This window comes from Sarcophilus harrisii, chromosome 4 (genome assembly GCF_902635505.1).
Source record: "Sarcophilus harrisii chromosome 4, mSarHar1.11, whole genome shotgun sequence".
Lineage (NCBI taxonomy): Eukaryota > Metazoa > Chordata > Mammalia > Dasyuromorphia > Dasyuridae > Sarcophilus > Sarcophilus harrisii.
This window is the reverse complement of record NC_045429.1, coordinates 204,718,428-204,740,234: the sequence shown is the minus strand read 5'-3', so window position 1 is coordinate 204,740,234 and position 21,807 is coordinate 204,718,428. Positions and strand designations below refer to the sequence as shown.

The window sequence follows — 21,807 nt, the reverse complement described above, 5'->3', positions numbered from 1 at the left end:
TAAGAAAATGCTCTGTATACTCAATAGAATAACCATTTATTAAGTACCCACAATATACAAAACCTGGTGCTAGGCACTGGACTGAATCTTTTCAACTAGTGTAGTGTAGCAGCAAGAGTTTCTAACTCAGAAAATATGCAAATTCTAAATTATAAGCCTCATTTCTTCAAGAGACTCTTCGTGACCCCATGAACCATAGCCTGCCAGAACTGTTTTTCTTCCACCCTCTTGTAGTTTGTCCAAGTTCATGTTCATTGATTCCTTGATACTATGTATCCACCTGATCCTCTGCCATCCTCTTTTCCTTTTTTGCCTTTGATCTTTCCCAACAATAGGGTCTTTTCCATTGAGTCCTATCTTCTCATTATGTGGTCAAAATATTTAAGTTTCAGTTTCAATACTGACCTAGTGAATAGCCTGACAATTTCTTTGACCTTCCAGTGAATAATCTGACTGAATTTCCTTAAATATTGACTAATTTGACCTCTTTGATATAGAAGAGACTCTCATATCATCACCTTTTGAAAGGATCAATTCTGTGGCATCCAGCTTTTCCTGTGGTCCAATATACATCATTATTAGAATAATAATCATACATTATTACTATTAGAAACCATCGCTTTGACTATAAAGATCTTTATTAGCAAGACAGTGAGTCTGTTTTTTAGTATGCTGTCTAGATTTTCCATAACTTTCCTTCCAAGAAGCAAGCTTCTTTTAATTTTACTTACAGTTGCCATCCACAGTGGTCTTTGAGCCCAAGAATATAAAATCTGATCCTACTTCTTCTTCTATTTGTCAGGAAGTGATAGGGCCAGTTGCCAAGATTTCAGGTTTATTTTTTGCTTTGGGGTTTTTTTGTTTTGTTTTGTTTTGTTGTTGTTGTTTTTTATGTTAAGTTTTAAGTCAGCTTTTACACTTTCCTCTTTCACTTCTTAATTCCTCTTCCCTTTCTGCCATTATATTGTTATCAACTGCATATTTGAGAATGTGAATATTGGTCCTGGCAACATGGAATCCAGCTTTTGATTCGCCCAGTCTGAAATTGATATAATGTATTAAACATAAAAGTTGAACAAACAAGGCAACAATATGAAGTCTTGTATTCCTTTTCAAATATTAAACCAATCAGTTCTTCTATGTTCAATTCTAACTTTTTTCTTGGCTCCTATTATAGGTTCCTCAGGGACAAGTAGGATTATCTAGTACTCTCATCTTTTTGAGGACTTGCCACATTTTGTGTTCTACACAGTTAAGGCTTCAGTATAATAAATGAAACAGAAATAGATCTTTTTCTGGAACTCCCTTGCTTTCTTCATAATCCAACAAATGTTGGCAATTTGGTCTCTAGTTCCTCTGCTTTTTCAAAAAACTATTTACTCTTATGGTAATTTTCAGTTCATATATATTGCTTGAAGCCCCACAAGTATAACCTTTTGGGCATGTAAAATGAGTGTAATTGTTCTGTAATTTATATATTCCTTGGAACTGCCCTTTTTTATGATTCAGATCTTAAGAGATCTTTTCCAATCTAGTGGTCACTATTGTATTTTCCAAATTTTCTGGCATATGAGTGAAGCACTTTAACAGTATCATCTTTTAGGGTTTTAAATAGCTGAGCTGGAATTCCATCATCTATCCCTACTAGCCTTATTGTTAGCAATGATTCCCAAGGTCCACTTGACTTCATTCTCCAGGATGTCTGATTCTAGCTCAATAACCACATCATCATAAAAGTTATCGGTGATGTTTGCTGTATAGTTCTTTTGTGTATTCTTGCCACCTCTCCTTAAGCTTCTCTGCTTCTGTTAATTCCCTACCATTTTTTGTCTTTAATCATAGAGAATAGCTATATAGTCCCTTTCCTCAAGAAGGTTACATTTCCACTGGAGAAAAACAAGTTATACATATAAGTAAAAAGAAAAATTTTAAAAGTGATTTCAAATAGATACTAAAAATTGAGGTGATCAGAAAAGTCTCAATAAGAAGGTAACATTTGGAGTAGGTTCTGATGTGAACTATGGATTCTAAGAGACAAAGATGAGGAGATAATACATTCTAGACATGAAGGACAATCTATACAAAAGCATAATAATAGAAAATGAATGTTGTTTATGAGGAAGACTATATATATAATAACCAAATACTGTGCACAGAATCTACAATATCTTTTCACATTCATTTCTCCTTCCTACCATTTCTGCTATGAATAATCTAGCTTGGACCATGATTTCTGTTCACCTCTTTTTTTTTTTTAATTGCCTCTTATCCAATCTCTTCACCTCCAGTCTCCCCTGCCAACTAACACACACACACACTCTCTCTCTCTCTCATCCTTTCTTCTGTATGTGTGCAATACATATATACATGTATGTATACACATGTATATGTATGTATATACCTATCTGTATGTATGCATATAATGCTATTTGATTAATCTTTCTAATGACCATGTATAGTCTCCTTGTTGCTCAAAGACCTTTAAAAGTTTTCCATTTCCTATTAAAAGTCCAAACTCTAAACTGGCATATAAGGATTTCTTTGACCTTTACAACTGTATAGTCAATATGTCAACCATTCAATAAGCATTTGGCAAACCCCTAGTATGAGCCAGGCACTATTCCCATCTTTGGGAATATAGATACAAAAATGGAAGTCCTACTACCTTAAAAGAGATTGCATTCTGGTGGGAAACAACATACATATGTAACTACATATGTATGTGGTATACATAAAATATATATGAATCAAATACAAGGCAATCTTGGAAGGAACTAGCATATGGGAGAGGGCCAGAAAAGGCCTTTGGGATTAGATGATGTTGATGCTGAATCCTAAAACAAACTAAGGATTTTAAAAGGAAGAGGCCAGGTGGGAGAACATGTCATGCAAGGAAATGGTCAGTACTAAGGAAAGGACAGTCAGAGACAAGTAATGGAGTGCTATATAAGGGGAAACAGCCAAGTTTCCCAGTATAGCTATATAACAGAGAGCAAAGAAGGAGGGGCATCAAATTTCAAAGAGCTTTAAATACTAAATTTAAAAAGTTTACATTCAATAATGGAAGTAATAAGAAACTCTTTTAATTGGAAAGGTGGAGGAAAGGAGTGATATGGTCAGACATACAATCAATTCCTGTAGTGGGGCCAGGCTGCATTAGTACGGTATGCACCAGAACGCAAACTGGACTCTCACCCTGGTGTCACAGACCTTTGCTGTCGACCTCCTAAATTGCGTTCGGCTAGAAAAGGTTGTAATCTGTCTCAGGTACGCTGTTGCTCTGAAATTTAGTTAGTTAAAATAATCTGGAGCAGTTTGGGGGAGATGTGAGAGAATTCCTCCTTCTACTCTGTCATCTTGACTCTGCCTCAATCCCTGCATTTTATTCCTAAAGTGATTTAATTATTAAATCCACGTACAGGATGAATTGGAGGAGGGAAATAAATGAGGCAGAGAGATAAAGAAGGAGACTTCTGCAACAGTCCAGATGAGAGCTGAAAAGAGACTGAATAAGGGTAGTAGCTGAAGGAATGGAGAGACAGGAATATGTTCAAGAAATATCATGCAGACAAAAAAGATTTGGGAACTTACTAGATGAGGTGAGTATAAATAAAAACACTGTGACGATACCAAGACACCACTACTATATCTTACTTATTCTATGTTCTAGTCAATAAAATTATTCACCATCACTATATCTTTATTCACATCATTCCCTGTTTTACATATTGACATCATACTAACCTTTCAAGGCCTAAGATAAATGCTATGCTTACCACAATGATTGTCATGACCTTCATTCCTCTAGGTGGCAGTTTCTATCTGTGATCTTATGGAAACTAATCTTCCCTTCTCATGCCATGATGAAATAGAATTAGCATATCTGATTTTATATATGTTCATATTTGTTAGTAATGTTACTATACCGTTAGCAAATTCTATGCTTTATTCGTCTTTATATCTTCCCCTGGGTCTAAGAAAGCACATTATACACAGTATATATTTAATAATAGTTTACTAAAATGAATACTGGGGCAACTAGATGGCTCAGTAAATATAATGCCAGCCAGAAATCAGCGAGACTCATCTTTCTGAGTTCAAATCTGGTCTCTGGCACTTATCAACTCTGTAGCCCTGGGCAAATCACTTAAATCTATTTGTCTCAGCTCTTCATCTGCAAAATGAGCTAGAGAAGGAAAGAGTTAACTACTCCAGTCTCTTTGCCAAAAAAAACCTAAAAAAGGTCACAAATAGTTGAACATGAATCAGACACATCTGAAGCAACTAAACAACAACAACAACAAAATAAATATTAGAATATCACATTTCAAATGATCCCAAGAGTATCAAATGTAAATGCAAACCTTTGGTAAATAATTATAAATAAAGTGAAGGTAGCCTTCATGAGTACGTAATAAGCTACATTTTTTTTCATAAAAGAAAATAAAATTAATTTAAATGTTAATGTTAGAAATAGAAATTTAAAAGCTTCTATTTAGAACATTGTTTTTAATTATGTCTATATATATACAAAACATTCAAGATTAGTAGGTTAAAGTTACTTTGTAAAGGCTTTCCTAACATTTTCTGATACTGTGTTGAAATACATTAGGCTTAATGTTACATTTACATAATTTTTGCATTTGACTTCTATATGGCATGAATATATTTAGATGTGAACAAATCACAAGTTGTAAATATGACATGCTGATTAAAGTATAGTACTATATGAATCTTAATAGATATCTCTACAAAAAGTAAGAATTAAAACAAACAAAAATAACCTAAACACTAGCACATAAAATATTAGTTTGTTTATATTACTTTTCAAAGTATTGAGATAACATAAGAAGGAAAACATAAGAAAATTACTTTATAGGCCTATGGCTATATGAAATTAATTTAATGCCAACCGTGAGAATAATATAAATTAATTTTGTGGCATCTACATTAAAATGAATATATTGTTTAAAATTAAACTTCTAATAGTAATGAAATAGATCTTAATGAGCAGAAAAGGAGAATGGTTTTTATTTTGCTTAAGAAGTTCATGCAAAGGAAAAAAAATGGAATATACAGGATCTGAATTTTTGGAAACTACCAACACGTCACTTCGGTACATGTTTTCATACTTAAATTGTCATTTAAATGACATTCTACATAGTATTACAATTTATATAGTTAATATTTATTCTCAATATCCTTAGTGGCCAAATATAAAACAACTTAAAATATTCTAATGCCAAGCTTCATTTTCTTAAGCTGACTGTGAATGAAATAGTCAGATCTGTACTTTACAAATAATGATTTGGCAACCATGTGATGGTTGACTTGTAGAGGGAGGAGACTGGCTGGAGTGAGATAAATTAGAAAGATTTTGAAATAGTATAAATAAGTATTAATTGAGGTCTGAATTAGAGGGGCTATGATTTGGATTTAAAAAAAGATTCAAGATGTTAACAGAACACAGTATAAAGTAATGGGACAATAAGAATGAAGGATCAATAATGATATTTAGTTGCAAATCTGGGTAACAAAGAATGGGAGTAATATAGATAGAAATACAATGAAGGAACTTAAGAAAAGGGTGAGTTTACAATTTTGAACATATTGAATTTGAGATATTTGAGGATATCCAAGAAGAGGTGCTGAACTAATTATAAATATGAAGAACTTGAGTCCAAGAGAGAGATGAGAGATGGATTTAGGAGTCAATTAACATTACACAGAAATGTTAATTGAAAACCTAGAAACTGACAAGAGAACCATGAGAGAGAACGCAAAAAGCATGAAAAGGAACTTTGAGGTACACTCAGACACAGGCAGAGGGACATGGATGTTGATTTTGCAAAGGAGACTGAAAATGAAGAGCTAGATAGATAATGAGAAAACCACAACAGAATAGAGTTACAAAAACCATAGAGGTGAGAGTATCCAGAATGTTATCTAACAATATCATTCATCTAAACATCTATTACAGTGTCAGCATAAAGCCTTGCAGATAAAAAATAATGATTAGAGAAAAGAAATTTCCTATTGCAGTTTTCACTAAAAGAAAAGTTTGGGATTTGTCTTGGACTTGACCCTATTATGACTCAAATCAAATACAATGTTATTTTATGTAATAGATCAAGAAGTTCCTGTGGCTTAATTGAATTTGTATAACTACAAAAGTTTACTCAGAATAGAGAACTATAATATCACACCCCAGCTTTTCTGCTTTATCATCATTACTTTCACCAGCTGTCCAATTACCAAAACTAGATTAAATGTGAAAATAAAGGTAGAAATGTAATCTGTTAAGGTTTGGGTTCATTACATGTAGCTCCCACCACCAACTTCCTTGTTTATCCTGACCCACTATAAATGCTATTTGCATTGAGCTGCTGAAATGAGCACAAAGTCATATGCTGTGATTAAAGAATTGGGCAAGACCTTTGGTACAATTCTATTATGACTTTGAAATATGCATACTGATCACTGATGTTTTTACTTAAAAGAATTTTAACAAGATGATGTGAGGAATAAAGTTTAAAAATTGGTAAGCAAATTCTGAGAATAAATTAGTAAATAAATTAATATTAACTTGAATCACAATCAAACACTGCAACTCTCAGCTAGAAACCTAAGAGCATGATTTATACTCAAAATCAGTTATGCAGCCATCAACTTTTGGAGGTTAAGTGATTACTGGAAAGATACTATTACATATTCTTCAAGTTTTCAAATAAAACAGGCTACTTCATGGCAAGCAGGTAAAAAAAAAAACACTCACAAGGGTACTGTGAGGATGATCTTTAAAGTCCTTTCCAATGCTAATATTCTATGATTCTAAGTAACAAATACACAAAGGATATGAAACAGCTTACTTTCCAATTCCCAAACAAAAATTCCATATTCAATTTTTTCTTATTAATTCATAAATAGTAAAAGCAGTTCCTATTAAATTAGCAAGGTGTTTTGAAAGTAATGAATGAATTAATGAATTATACAGAATTCTTCAACAGGCTACCTCCAAAAGTTCATTATAAAATTGGTTTCTGGGAATTTCAAGACTTTTTTCCCACAAAAAAAATATAAATGATACCTACATTCCAACTCTAGTCCATAAAGGTTCATTTAACTCTAAAATGCAGTACCCCAATCTATCATTTGTAATAATGTTTCTAAGGGAAAATAGATTTGGAATACCAGGATTATATATTCCCTACAATAGTCCTGGCAATGTAAATCAACAGAAATAGAGCTTTGGTAGTGACTCCCTTAGTCTGGTGGAGGGGTCAGAAGCATTGTTTCTGGAGCCAGAGTTGTTAGAACAGCTGAGGAATGGATGAAGCCTGAGGAGTTGGATAGAGACAGTGAAAAATAGCAATGGATAGGTCTCCCCACTCTTCAGGATTTGTATTTTGGAGTAGAGGGAAACAGCAATATACCATTTATTTTTATTCATCCTTTCCCTTTTCTACTCAGTATTTCTACTAACAAAGTAGACTTTTCTTCTAAGGGTTACAGATGCCTGGAATATCAAGAGCAGAGTAGTGAAGATGAGAGATAACAATGAGGAAAATCATTCCATGGGGAAAATAAAGAGCAAAGTGGAGGGAAATTTTAGGCAATAGGGGAGAAGAAAGAAAGTTCCCATAACAATCTGAATGAGGGACTGAGGAAACCACTGTGAATGAAGGAATATAAAAGCATTTATTAAGTGCTCATTTTGTGCCAAGAACTTAATGGCTGGTAAACTGGCATAAGAGACAGCTGTCTGTATTAAAGGTAAACTTTCTTGTTAAAGTTATTCACATTTCTCTGAAGATGGCCAGAATAACAGCATTTTATTAAGCTAGTTATAACAAATGAACAATCAGAATAAGTACTCTTTTTAGTCTCTTGTAAATTTAAGTCATACTGTAAAACAATGTTCTCAATTATATATGATTTGCAAAGTTCTCTAAATTCTACATTGATTCATTACTAAAATTTAAATTCAGGAAGGCTAAGCTCTAAAGAACTTTTATTTGAACTCTTGTTCACTGATCCTAACTACATAAATTCTAAACACGCTTATCAGAAAGACTTTTCTAAACTCCCAAAATCACTACCAAAGAGACACATATACAATCTAGAAGTTTGGAAAAAGAAAAAGGCAAGTATGCATATGCCATTCCCACCCCCCTCCGGTATATTAAAAAAAAAAAAAAAAAGTGTTTTGTCATCTGCCTCTTCAATGAACATGTCAACACAATAAATCTGAATAACTCCCCTTTACTTTTGCATTAGTTATAAAAATTCTCTCTTTGGCTTTTATATTCCCTCATAATCTATATCCTTCCTAACTTTCCATAACTTTATTCCCTTCCAGTATTCTACAATCAAGTGAATGTGGCCATTTCATCTCCTGATTTCATGCCTTTTCATCAGCTATCCCACACGTCTAGAATGTTCTCCCTCCTCAGTCTGCTTCCCAACTTCCTGGATTCATCAAATCAACTAAAATCTCACTTTGTGCAAGAAGCTTTTCCCAGTCCCTCTGAATACTAGTGACTTCCTCTGAGATTACCTCCACTTTACCGGATATGTCTTGATTTTACATAATTGTTTGCATGTTGTTTCCCTATTAACAAATAAGCTCATTGAAGTTAAGGGCTAGTTTTATCTTTCTTTGTATCCACAGTGCTCAGCACAATGCCTAATACAGAAGTACTCAATAAGTATTTACTAACTAATTGATAATACCTTTTACCAAAATATCTTTTATAGCTGAAAAAAGCTGAGGACCAGAGAATGTCAAATGCTATGTCCAAATGTTACAAAGGAAATAACTAAAAGATCAGGTCCTATGACTCTAAATATATTTATGCTCTTTCCAACTATACTACCTTCAAAAGCAAATATAATGTAAGGTAAAAAACACACTCTGTTTCTGAGCTACACTCGTGGTTATTAAAAAAATATCAGCAAATGCTGGCTTATTTATATTGCCTTCTCATCTCCATAAAATTTTTGTGATATGATACTATGCATGCATCAAGAATATCCTTGATGAATAGATGAGAAAGAAATATACAAAGTTTTGTGATGATTTTTATAGCACACCACATCTAAGTTAGTCTCAAAACTAACAGACATAAAGAATGAAAAGAAACTTGTTCTACCACTTTATTTTGGGGAAAAAACACACAAAATATATGTATGCATATGCACATACACACATATATTACAGGGATATGTGTATACCAATAGAACAAGATACATTTTAAAAGATTCTTTTTGTACAATAAATCTTTCCTACATTTGCCAAAATATTAGATAACTCTATGAGAAGAAATAATTTTGTTCAACAATCTGCTGAGAATTAACATCAAATGAAAGCAACAATAGGAATGGATAAATATGTGTGTGTGTGTGTGTGTGTGTGTGTAAGAATACACACACAAACTACAATGAAAAAACATTTATTAAGCACTTACTACATGTCAAGCACTATGCTAAGAGCTGGGAATACAAATGAAAATGTGAGACTGACTGTTTTCAAGAAGCTCATACTATGATTGGGGGAGACAACATATAAAGAAAGGTTCAATTCATGATGAATGGAAAGGCCAGGATGTACTCAGGTTCTGTCAAGGAATGGAAAGAAGTCAAGGCCCCAAGAAACTTGGGAAGTAATAGCAGGGCATATGGTCTCTAACTAAGAGGAAGTTTAAAGTATAGTTGGACTCTAAGATATCTTTGACAGAAACAGGGATGAGTGTAGAGGTGAAAAGAGAAGACAGTGTCAGCATCTAGCTGAAAGTGAGAAATGGCACTGAGGCAACAGTTGGTTGACTTGTAAAAGGGGAAAAAAATCTATGATTCCTTGCCTAGACATGTAGGGATGTTGGTCATAGTGATCAAACTGCTCATTGGATTATATGGGGTATTCAACAGTATTACAGAAAATGTCTTGCTCCAAATCCAAAGACAAAAATAATTTCCTAATAATCATGAGAGTATTATCTGCAAAACCTATTTGAAAATAATACGGTGCTAATTTCACCAAACCCTGGAACACTGCTAAGACTCAAAGAAAACTCTATTAGAAAAACATCAGTTTAGATTTCAATACCGGAGGGAGATGGGAGGAGAAGAAAAATGCAAATTTCCTAGACTTTGATTTTCCAAATTAGTTCAATCCACTAAGCTCATTCAATTAATATGCATATCTTACTAAGTGATGAAGATAAACAATGAACTGGACATAACAAATTGAGCAGGCTATGTTATATTTAGAAAACTATAATACTTTCAGTGATTTTAAGTTATTTGATGCTTCAGAAATCCATCTCTTGAATATATATATATATATATATATATATATATATATATATATATATTCTTTCTGCACTGTGCCTAGGAAATAATAAGTACTTAATAAATGTTGACACTGATTGACTGGTGATATGAAAATGACTATCAGAAGAATCAAAACTGTAAGTGACCCAAAGGGCAACAGAAAGGTGCATGTTTAGTGTAAAAAAGTTTTGGAATACTACCAAGGAAGATTGCATATAAGAAATAATATAAAAACCACTATTAAGAACATTTGGGACCAGAAAAAAAAAACAGTATGGTTTAGATATACTAGGTATATGATGCTATTCAAAGCTGAGAATAGGATGGAAAAAATGAAAGAACATACAGCTCAAAATATTCTTAATCTTTTCATATTATGGACCCTTTTGGTTATCTGGTAAAATCTATAGATGATCACCTCTCAGAATATTTTCTAACTTAATTGAAGGAGGGGCAGTTAGGTGGAACAGTGGACAGAAGACCAGCTCTGAAGTCAGGAAGACCTGAGTTCAAATTTGGCCTCAGACACTTAACACTTTTTAACTGTGTGACCTTGGGCAAGTTACTTAACCCCAATGGCCTCAGCAAAAATAAATAAGACTTAATGAAGGAAATGTTAAATTTCAGTTAGACATTAATAAAAGTAAAGATGATTTTTTTTTCCAATCCAAGTTCAAAGACTCCCTAAAATCTATCCATAGATCCCTCCATAGGAGCTCAGGTTAAGAGCCTCTGCTTTAAAATCAATTTAGCCTGAGAAGCAGCATTTTATATTGGATATGGCAACAGACTTGACTCAGGAAGATAAGGATTCAAATGCCATTTCAGACACTTGCTACTTGTATGATGCAGGGTAAGTCATTTAAACTCTCTAGGCTTAACCTTTTAGTTTCCTCATCTATAAAAGGGGTGGGTGAGACTTAATGACTACATTTTCTTCCAATTTTATTTTACAAATAAGGATTTTTTTTGCATTTATTTGTTTCTTATCTAATATCTAGGCAATGCCTTAGACAATATAAGCACCTAATAGATGTTTGCTGAATGAATGAAATACAACATATTGAAAACTGACATCATCTTCCTTTCCACAGAAACACCATTAGATTTCATCATTATTGTCAGACACTATGATTCTAGAATCACAAATCAACAATTAACACAAAATAATTAAATAAATGTCTTGAAAAATTTGTGTTCTAAATAGCAGGTGTGGTCATTATAGGAGTTCAACACAGAGAGCTCTGATTTACCAATATAATGACAAATGCTTTGTCCTAGTTAGGTCATGGTCATTTTCCTATCAGATTCTTGATAAGAAAGCAGTTTTATGTTTTAAATCAAGAGAGAAATGGCATCAGTAAATGCCTACTATGAATAAATCATTAAATCTCAAGGTTAGTAATTTATGTGAATGGTCATTTCTTCCATAATATTGCCATAAAATTAAAGGAAACCTAAAACAAATTCATTTAAGCATAACATGGTATATTTCTATAAAATATATATTTTTAATCTGAAAGTAAATTTACAACCAAATTTATATTGGTCATTTTACTTATATTGTTGAATTAAGTTTTACCTTACTTCAGGTGGTGGATTTGGGGAATAAGGATTTGCAGAACAAGCCAGAATTCTAATGACTGCCCCAGGATGATAAGTTTCCAGAACATGAACAGCTGTAGGATATACTGGTTCTTCAAAAGCAAGTTCTACATAGTCCTGGCTTTGAAAGTTTTGTGGAGTTCTCCTGAATGGCAAGGAAGCACTGGGACACTGATTCCACCATGTTCCATAAGTCCGAAACACAGCAGCCTGAGTAAAGTCCCCGGAACTTGGGTACACATTTGGTATGCCTGCCAAATTCCACATGGTATATGACATACTGTTTTCACTGCCATAATGGGAACTGAAATCCAATACTTCTTTGGCATACTGGACTACTTCTGAATTAATAGGTAAAGTTCGGCTGTTGGATTCAATAGTTCTACGGCTGTTCATCATTTCTCCTCTTGTAGCTGTCCTGGCTCTGCGCCGAAGGCATATATAATAAAACATAGTCAGAACTGTTAACATGGGAAACACTGGTGACATCTAGATATGAATTATGATGCTTCTAAAGGTCAGGTGTCCTCAGTAAGGTACTTTAACTCTTTGAAGGATCTTCTGAAAAAAAGAAGTGCTAAGTAAGATAGAATGATTTAAATAATCAAGTCAGAAAACCATGTTCAAAATCCAAACAAATAAGCTCTTCTTGACTCTTATTTGTCAGAAACTTCCAAAATTGTTGAATGATATGTACAGAATAATATACATGTGATATTTGATAACACAAATAGATTAAACAATCTATTAGTACTAATTCGAGTTTTAATTTCATCTTTTTTTAAAAGTCAATTAAACAATCTATTAGTACTAATTCAAGTTTTAATCTTTTTTTTAAAGTCTTCATAGATATCTTGGAAATATGTAAATAATATAAGTAGATAGAAGTATGATAACAATAAGAAATATTTTTGCTTTACATGTAGATCTATAAGCATATTTCATGAGACACTTTTAATTTACTACTTAGTTAAAAGTATAATAGTATAAACTACATAAATATTTGATCTAAAAAGTTTTCCCTGATATTGAAACAATTTCAAATCTTAACATCCTCTATCACTCCCAACTGTTCTCTTCCAAACACATAAAACACAGATTTTACATTAAAGGAATATAGTTTTTTGAAGTTGATAATTCACCCAGACCTAATAAATTTACCTTCCAAATTACAGATCACCAGAAAGTTTAAAGTTATAATTCTTAGTATGATTTGTTAAAGTATTTTATGTTGGCCACCAGTTTGCCTACAAATCACTCACCCCACTTATGAAAATCACAGGATATCCAAAAGAAACTCAGAAGTTGGCACTCATCCATAGGTCCAGAATACAGAGATATTTTAGGTTCTATGCAGATTTCATATATAGAAGCTAAAATGATAATTTTCATCTGTAAGACAAAAGTTGGGGATTTGTTAATAATAAATAATAGTTGTTTTCTATTTCTAACCTATAAAGTAAAACACCTAAGAATTATTACAGATTGGTAAATGAACTTTAAAAGTCCTTATTTCATTACTATTAACTATATAATCTTAGTCACAGATTATGTAAATTCTTCACTAAATGTATACCTTACTATTAACATAGAAAAACATATTTTTAAAAAATGATTGTATATAGTTAAAAGATAATATTTAAAGATCAATAAAATTAAATTGACCTGCTTCTCACAAGTAAAATCTTGTGAGATTACTATCAACTTAAGTTAAAAGACAAAAGAATTTATCACTTTAATGTGTGATGCTGGTGTTTCCAATTTGGCTAAGTAATTGTTATCCAAGCTCAAAGTATGCTTGATTTGCTGCAGGAGAGATTTTATCAATCTAAAACAAAAAATATTGATACAATTTATTTTGAAAAACAAAGTGCCAAGCCCGTCACTCTCCTGGAAGAGGGAATTTTGACAAATACTTCTCCACACTCCAAGATGACAGGGATAACAAAATATTGCTAAACAAATAAAATAAAGCAAAACAGAAAAAAGAAAAGAGAAAAAAATCTGAAGAAGCAAAAGGCAATCCACACCTATGTTGTTAGGAGGCTGGAGAATAGGAGAATACTATAAGTAGAAAGTGATATCAGAAAGAACACTGAACACTTGGAACTCAGAAATAAATTTAAGTCTTTTCCAGAAGAAAAGAAAGTCACATTTAATGAGAAAGAATGAAATGAATGCCCTTCAAGGAATGAAAAATTACATTCCCAGGTGCCATCAGATGAAAGATAATCCAAAAAGGGTCAAAGGAAAAAGAAAAGAATAGTAGTTGGTGATTTTTCTGTAGAAGGATACTAAGACAGCTATTTATTCAGCTGATAACAGAGAGGTTTGCTATCTTCTCAGAGCATATAACCAAGATAGAACAGAAGGCCTCTCAAGATTTGTGTACTATACACTTCTGGTAATCCACATAGGTACAAATTATATAGCCAGAAGAAACCAAGAAAGCACCGCCAAAGATTATAATATTTCTGGCAGAAAACTCAACACCTTAGAGGTACAAGTCATATCTTAATTATGCATCAAAGGCAAGGGATATGGAAAAACAGATTTGGGAAGTGAGAGAATAGTTAATAGGATATTTGTCTCAGAATATAAACCATTGCTTCAATATAGGAATGAAAAGCCCCCGGCTAGGGATAAAGCATATCTAACAAGGGCTAGTGAGAACTGTCTGGACTATTGGAAATCTAATTAAGACAGCTTTAAACTGAAAAGGAAGGAGCAGAGAAATATATGCCAATGTATATCCACCAAGGAGGGACTACAATAGAAAATTAACTACAATGCAGAAAGTATAACACCTGAAACACTTAGAGGTTCACAGCAGATAAAATGCATGAATAGAGTCAGTAATGAATAAACCCATGGGTTCAGCTGTCTGTGCATAAATGCAGAAAGTATGGCTTGACAAGCATAACAATTTAGAAATCCTAACATAAGAAGATAAATTTATAATAACAATAATAATAATAGTAATAGTAAGACCAATAGCATTTATATTGTGCCTACTATGTACAAAGTATTGTGCTAAGTGCTTTACAAGTATTATCTCATCTGATGCTCACAACAACCCCATGAGGCAGATCTGAAGAAACTGAGGCATCAGAGATTAAGTGATTTACCTAACGTCACAAAGTTAGTATCTAAAACCACATTTGAACTTAAATCTTCCTTCCTCTAATCCCCATGCTATCCATTGTGCCATCTAATTTGACTTCTTAGATATCAATGAGGTTTGATGAGGTCCATCGAGTGGATTATAAGGTATTCCATATTTTATATAAAAACAGTACATGTTATCAAAAAAAAAAAAAACAACAAAATGGATAAAATGAGGGTAGATAGGTTAAAAAAAAAACCAACACTGGTAAAATGAAGGCAGAGTAACTTTGAATATTAAAAAAATCTAGACATGCCCACATAAAGAAATCTAGAAACTGGAGAAGAAACACATAATGGAGAATATTTAGATGAAGAGCAATAGAAGCAAAAACAAAAGTAATGCTGCCACCTGAGTATACTATAATCCTTCTAGATGGAAAGATAAAAATAGATAAGATTCCATGGCCTAAAATTCTATTGGAGCAGGAGAACTGGAAATATATCAGGAAATAATACAGTAGTTGGTAGGGTTTCTTTCTTTTGTTTTGATTTATTTTTTACTTTTTTACACTCAAGGATGAAATTCTAAAGACACAAAGAGACAAAAAATACAATTAAGGGAAGAAGAAAAAAGGAAGCTGTCTAAAAAAGGTCAATGCAAATGCTTAGGGAGCTTATGAATCAACTTAGAGATTCAAAGATGAATACTGAAGGTAAGAGGTAGCTAGATGGATGTTTAGTAGAAATGAAATATAAAACTCCATATAATGTGAGGTCAAAAGTATGTAAGATAATTGAGGGAACAATCTGAAGGAAGATAGGATAGTAAAAAATTGTTCTATTGATAAAGCAACAAGATATTCTAGCTGTAATAATAATGATGGTGATGATAGCTCAGATTTATATAGCATTTAATATATGTGCTTAAGCATTGTGCTAAGTATTTTTAAATTATTATTTTCATTTGATCTTCACAAAAAACTTGGGAAGTAGATACTATTATTATCCTCATTTTATAAAGGAAGAAACTGAGGCAAACAGTTTAAGTAGATTTGCTTAGGGCTACAAAACTATTAAGTGTCAGAAGGCAAACTTGAACAAGATCTTCCTGACTCTAGGACCAATACTATCCAACCAGGGGCCCAGGCTTCTTGCCAGTATGAATACTCTGATGTCTATCAAGATCTCTTCTCCATCTGAAGAGCTATTCATTCCAATTACATTAATAAGATTTCTTTCCAATAGAAACTCTCTAATGTAAAATAAGAGACAAGTGTACATGTCCATTATATTTATAAGAAATTTCTCCAGTGCTGCTCTTCTGATTACTAAATCACTAAATTACTAAAAAGATCTGGGTTCAAGCTAAAGGTTATCTTACAAAAAGGCTTCTTAAACATTTTTTTTTACTCATGACTCCTTTTCACCCAAGGAATTTTTACATGACCTCCAGGATATAGGCATATAAAGTAGGTATGTACAAATCAAACATTTACCGATAATAAATCATAACTTCACAACATGTCCCCATACATCCCATTTAAGAAGCATTCTTATACTGATTATTTTGAAAACCTTTCACTGAAGTGTATTTTCCATGATGCTGAATAAGATCATAACAGAAATTAGCTTAGACCTATTTGTAAATTAAACAAGTCATCCCAATAAATAAATATAATATTCAAACTGTTTCAAACATCCTTCATTGATTCTAGTCATTCTATAAAGTTAATAGTAGCAAAATAAACTTCCATGAAATAATACTCTATGAAATAGTATGAGTTTTGTGGTATTTTACAAATAAGGTAGGTGAGGCTCACTTTTAAAGCAAGGCAACTTGGTAAAATTAAGACAAAAATTATGGAGAAAGAAAATTTGGATGAAAAGGCACAAAAAAGAGGAAATAAAATAGCCACTAGGGATAGAACATAGCCGTGGAAGAACAGATGAATAGAATTTTATTTCTATAACATCTCTCATTATCTCTCTGCTTCTCTCCATTCTCATAGCCACCATATTGGTTCATGACCTCATTTCTTACCTAGACTATTATCACAACTTCTTTAATTAGTTTCCCTGCTTTGGGTCTGTACCTTCTGAATTCCATGTTCTAGAGTTACCAATCCAGGTCTTACCACCTATAAGATAAAATATAAAAGTCATTAACTTAGTAGTCAGGAATCTTTAAAATCTAGTTTCAATTTACCTTTCTAGACTTTTACATTATTTTTCTTCATAGTAACTAAAGTCTAGTCTAACTCAACTATTAGCTGTACAAAAAGAGCTGGTACAAACATTTTGCACATTTGGGTCTTTTTCCTTTTTTATGATGGCATACAGACCCAGTAGAAACATTGCTGGATCAAAGTTTGGTAGCCCTTTGGGCCTAGTTCCAAATTGCTCTCTGGAATGGTTAAATCAATTCATAACTCTACCAACAATCAATGTCCCAGTTTTCCCATATCCTATTCAACACTTACCGTAATCTTTCCCTGTCATCTTCACCAATCTGAGAGGTGAGTAGTAATACCTCAGAGTTGTCTTAATTTGCATTTCTCTAATCAACAATGATTTAGATCATTTTTATATGACTGGAAATGGCTTTAATTTCTTCTTAAATACCAATTTTAACACACCTTTCCTGAGCTACCACACCCCAGCTATCAGAGCCTTTCCCCTAAAACCATCTTGTATCTATCTTGAATCTATCTATCTATCTATCTATCTATCTATCTATCTATCTATCTATGTTATCTCTCATAGCTATACTATAAAGTCCTTAAATAAAGGCCTGTTTCACTTTTGTTTTTGTATCCAAAGAGTCCACCATAGTCCCTACCATACGTAGTCAGTGACTAATAAATATTTGCTGACTGAAGGCAAAAATTGTTATATTTGTGTCTTTATATCCCTAAAACCTACCATACTACCCTGCATGTAATAAGTACTGAATTGAACCATATTACTGACATATGCTTCAAAACTGTTCATATATTTCTGAGCTTTTCCTTAGGCAGGGGAATATTTTGTGATAGCTAGTTTATACACACTGGTAAAATTTCATTTGCAAAAGAGGAATGTGGGAATTAGGAGAACATCCACTGACAAAATTACTCATTTATCTATGGGCATGCAGGCAAGTAAGGCAAGTAGTAATTTGTACCCTGATTTTGTGAAAAGAGTGATTGCAAAATATCATTCTGACACTTTCTAGACCACTTTCTTGAGGTTCTTAAAAAAGGAATAAAGGACAACTGAGAGGGTATAAAAACAACAATACTTTTATTATAATAATATGATTTTGTACAGGTACTAATGTAATCTAAATTCACAATATATAGTCAAGGCTACTATTATTTTTATATCCACTTGAGAAAGAGAACGGAGATATTTATTTTGCCTGGTCATAAATAAATAAAACTCAGATGGTCTTTGTTATATCACCTGTTTAAAAAATTGTACCCATCATCTTCTTCCAACATTGTTTAAAAAAATGACCAATTCTCTAAAATAAATTGAAATTTTAAACTAGCAGCCAATGAGTACAAAAACAAAATCATTTTAACTTGCACCATGAGATTTCTACTCTCCTTGGAAAGCAATTTGTTCTATACCACATGATTCTATTATAATACAACTTTATTTTCAACTGCATCGTTCATATTCTAAAATGCTTTACAAAGTTAAATAATACAATTACAGAGAAAGTAATAGCAGTGGAAAAGAGAAATTAAGAGGTATAGACAAGGGAGAACATATGTTTTCTACTGAGATTTGAAGTGAGATGGAAAGTCGATGAGGCGGAGAGAAGCAGGATGGCAGAGGAGTTCTGCCTGTAACAGCAGTAACCAGTTTGAAGGAAAAGGAGTTTATACTAGATAAGTAAAAGGAAGGATTGAAAAATGAACTGAAGTCAGGGTAAGGGAAAGATTGGGTTTAAACAATATGGAATTGATTCTTTAAATGTGGAAAGAAATTCTTACTGGTATAAGAGAATAAAGGGGGGAAGAGTAGAACAGAAAATAAAGCACCCGAATATTTTGAAGGCCATTAGCAATACTATCTCTGAAATGGTCCATGAGAAAAAAAAGTCCACATGACAACAAAGTAATAAAGAAATGAAAACATAAAGGGGTATGTCAACAGCATACTAAAAAATCTGAAAGTAAAAAAATTTTCAACAGCATCTTACATATATACATACATATCATACACATACATATACATTATATTATAGTCATAATATGTCAATAAAAGAAAACTTTAGAGTTGTGAATATTGCCAAAGTATTCAGAATCATATCACATTGAGAAGATATTTCTAGCTCAGTCAAAAACAATACAAGAAAAAAGAAAAGAAAATAGAAAAATGACTCAAGAAAGGAGTTAAAATTAGGTGTGCCTGTTGATCCACTCCCCCCCCCAAAAAATAAATATATTCATTTCATTATTATTTCATTATTAATTAAATCATTACATTTTATTATTTATTTAATTGATTATTAAGCTTTATTATTGATTTAATTAATTATTAAGTTAAAAACCAAATTATTATATAATTAAATATAAATATAAAATGAGACAATTTGAGAAAAAGTTATTTTAAGTGTAAGTTTAAATTAGGAATTACACTAAAATTGTGTATATCCTTTGACTCAGTGATGCCACTAATAGCTATTTATCCTCAAAGAGGTAGGTAAAAAACAGAAGGGAATATCCTCTCTCTATAAAAATGTTTATGAATACTTTTTTGTAATGATTAAGAACTGAAAACAAAATGAGTATGTATCAATTGGAGAAAGGCAGAAAAAAACTGGTATATAAATGTAAAGGGTTATAATTGAGCTGAAAGAATTGATGACTATAAAGAACTCAGAGAAATTTGGGGAGGCTTATATGAGGTGGTACATGATAAAATTAGTTTAATAAGGAAAACAGTTTACACACTAATAATAATAATAGTGCAACAGAAAACAATAGCAAAAGACTTCAGAACACTGATAAATTCAGTAAAGAATTATGACCTCAAATAAACTGATGGCAAGCATGCCTTCTGACTTTCAGCAGACAGTCTCGTTGACTAGAATGAGAAACACACATTCAGATATGCCAATGTTTTGATCTGTTTTGCTAAATATTATTTACTTGAGCTTCATTTCAAGAAAGGGAATCATTTGAGAGAACAGTAAGGAAGGGACGCTGGAGAAGAAGGAAGGGAGAGAGAAAGACCGAGAGAGAAAGGGGGTGGGGGGGAAAGAACACGATAAAACTTGCTTTAGTTTTAAAAAGGTATATTTAAATAACATTAAGGAATAAAAGTAGAAAACTGACCAAGAAAAGGCACCCCATAAAATCATGGGGAAAAAAAATTTCTTCAAAAATTTGAAGGATTCCATAAATTGGCATAAAGGAAGTAGGGGGATGGGGGCTCTAATAAAAAACTGAAACACAATGAGCAAGAATCAGACGTATGAATAGCTATAAAGATATCCAGAAGGAGGGTGGAATGAAACATTGAAAATTCACTGGATCAAGGAAAATGAGAGAAAAAGAAATACTTCTATTAGTACAAAAGGAGGCGTGAATATATAAAAGATTTTTCTGTACTATTGCCACAAAGAAACTCTGATGGAAATTAAAGGAGGATTCATGAAAAAGGTGATTGGACACATAAAAGGAAGCTATTTCCTAGAATACTGATTTTTTAAAAAATATATTCAAAATTTTAAAATACAAGTCTTTGTAAGGATTCCATTACTGACATAGACAATTAGAAAAAAAAATGTTAAAGGGAAAAGAACTGATTAATGGAGAAGACAACACAAACAGGGACAAGCCAAAATTGTACTTTAGTATTAAACATCTAATCACCCAGCATTGACTTCCTACTAAATATTTTCTGAATATCTTATTAACATCTCACACTCAACATATCTGAAACAGAATTCACTATTTATCTAATTATCAATATCACCCCACAACCCATTCTACTTACTAACTTTATTATTTTTAGGTAAGGACATCACCATTCTCAAGGTCATTCTTCTTTCCCCTCCCCCATTCCCCATTCTAATTAGATGGCAAATATTCTTGATAGTACTTAATACCTCTTAAAATGCTCTCCTCTTCAATCACAGGGCAACTCCCTTATTTCAAATGTTCATCAATTCACATTTGTACTGCTATAATAATTTACTATTGGTCTTCCAATTTTAAGTCTCTCCTCTCTCCAATCTATCTACCACATAGTTTCTGATTATGCCACTATATTGCTCTAAACCCTTCTGTGATTCCTTATTACCCCTTAACTTAACATTTAAGACACCCTATAATCTAGTTCCCATAAACCTATATGAATTGATTTTGCAAAACTCTACTTTACTCTATATTTTAGTAAATTTGGATTAAGAACAGTTCCCTGAACTCTCTAATCTATCCCTGACACCTATGCATTTGCACAAGCTTCTCCCTATCTTACTCTGCGTTATACTTTTTTAGTACCATTATTTTCTTTCAAGGCTCAACTAGAAACTTTTTGAAATCACCCCAATCAGTGCTGCTCTCTCACTCCTCAAATTTTCTTGTACTATGCCTATATGCAATCATGATATTCACCAAGTACAATATAAACTTTCTAAGTACAAGCACAGTAATTAATAAATATTTATTGAATTAAAAAATTATCGTACTTCCATAGGAAAAGTTTGTGGGAGAAGGAGCAAAAGAGAAGGACAAGAAAAAAAATCTCCTAGATGACTTGGGT

General features: G+C 32.5%; 1 protein-coding gene across 5 annotated transcripts in view; it reads right to left on the bottom strand.

The window, feature by feature from the left end:
* Positions 1–21,807, bottom strand: part of FBXL4 (F-box and leucine rich repeat protein 4) — a 119,471-nt gene that overhangs the window by 84,244 nt on the left and 13,420 nt on the right. For 2 of the 5 annotated variants that reach the window (XM_023503129.2, XM_003769308.4), the window contains exons 2-4: positions 17,087–17,183; positions 13,200–13,329; positions 11,915–12,498 (exon numbers count right to left, since the gene is read on the bottom strand). In XM_023503129.2, coding sequence (XP_023358897.1) covers positions 11,915–12,426 — 512 coding nt within the window. In that variant the 5' untranslated portion in view covers positions 12,427–12,498; positions 13,200–13,329; positions 17,087–17,183. The remainder of the gene's footprint in view (positions 1–11,914; positions 12,499–13,199; positions 13,330–17,086; positions 17,184–21,807) is intronic. The other 3 variants (XM_023503132.2, XM_031964498.1, XM_031964499.1) reach the window with 2 other exon arrangements.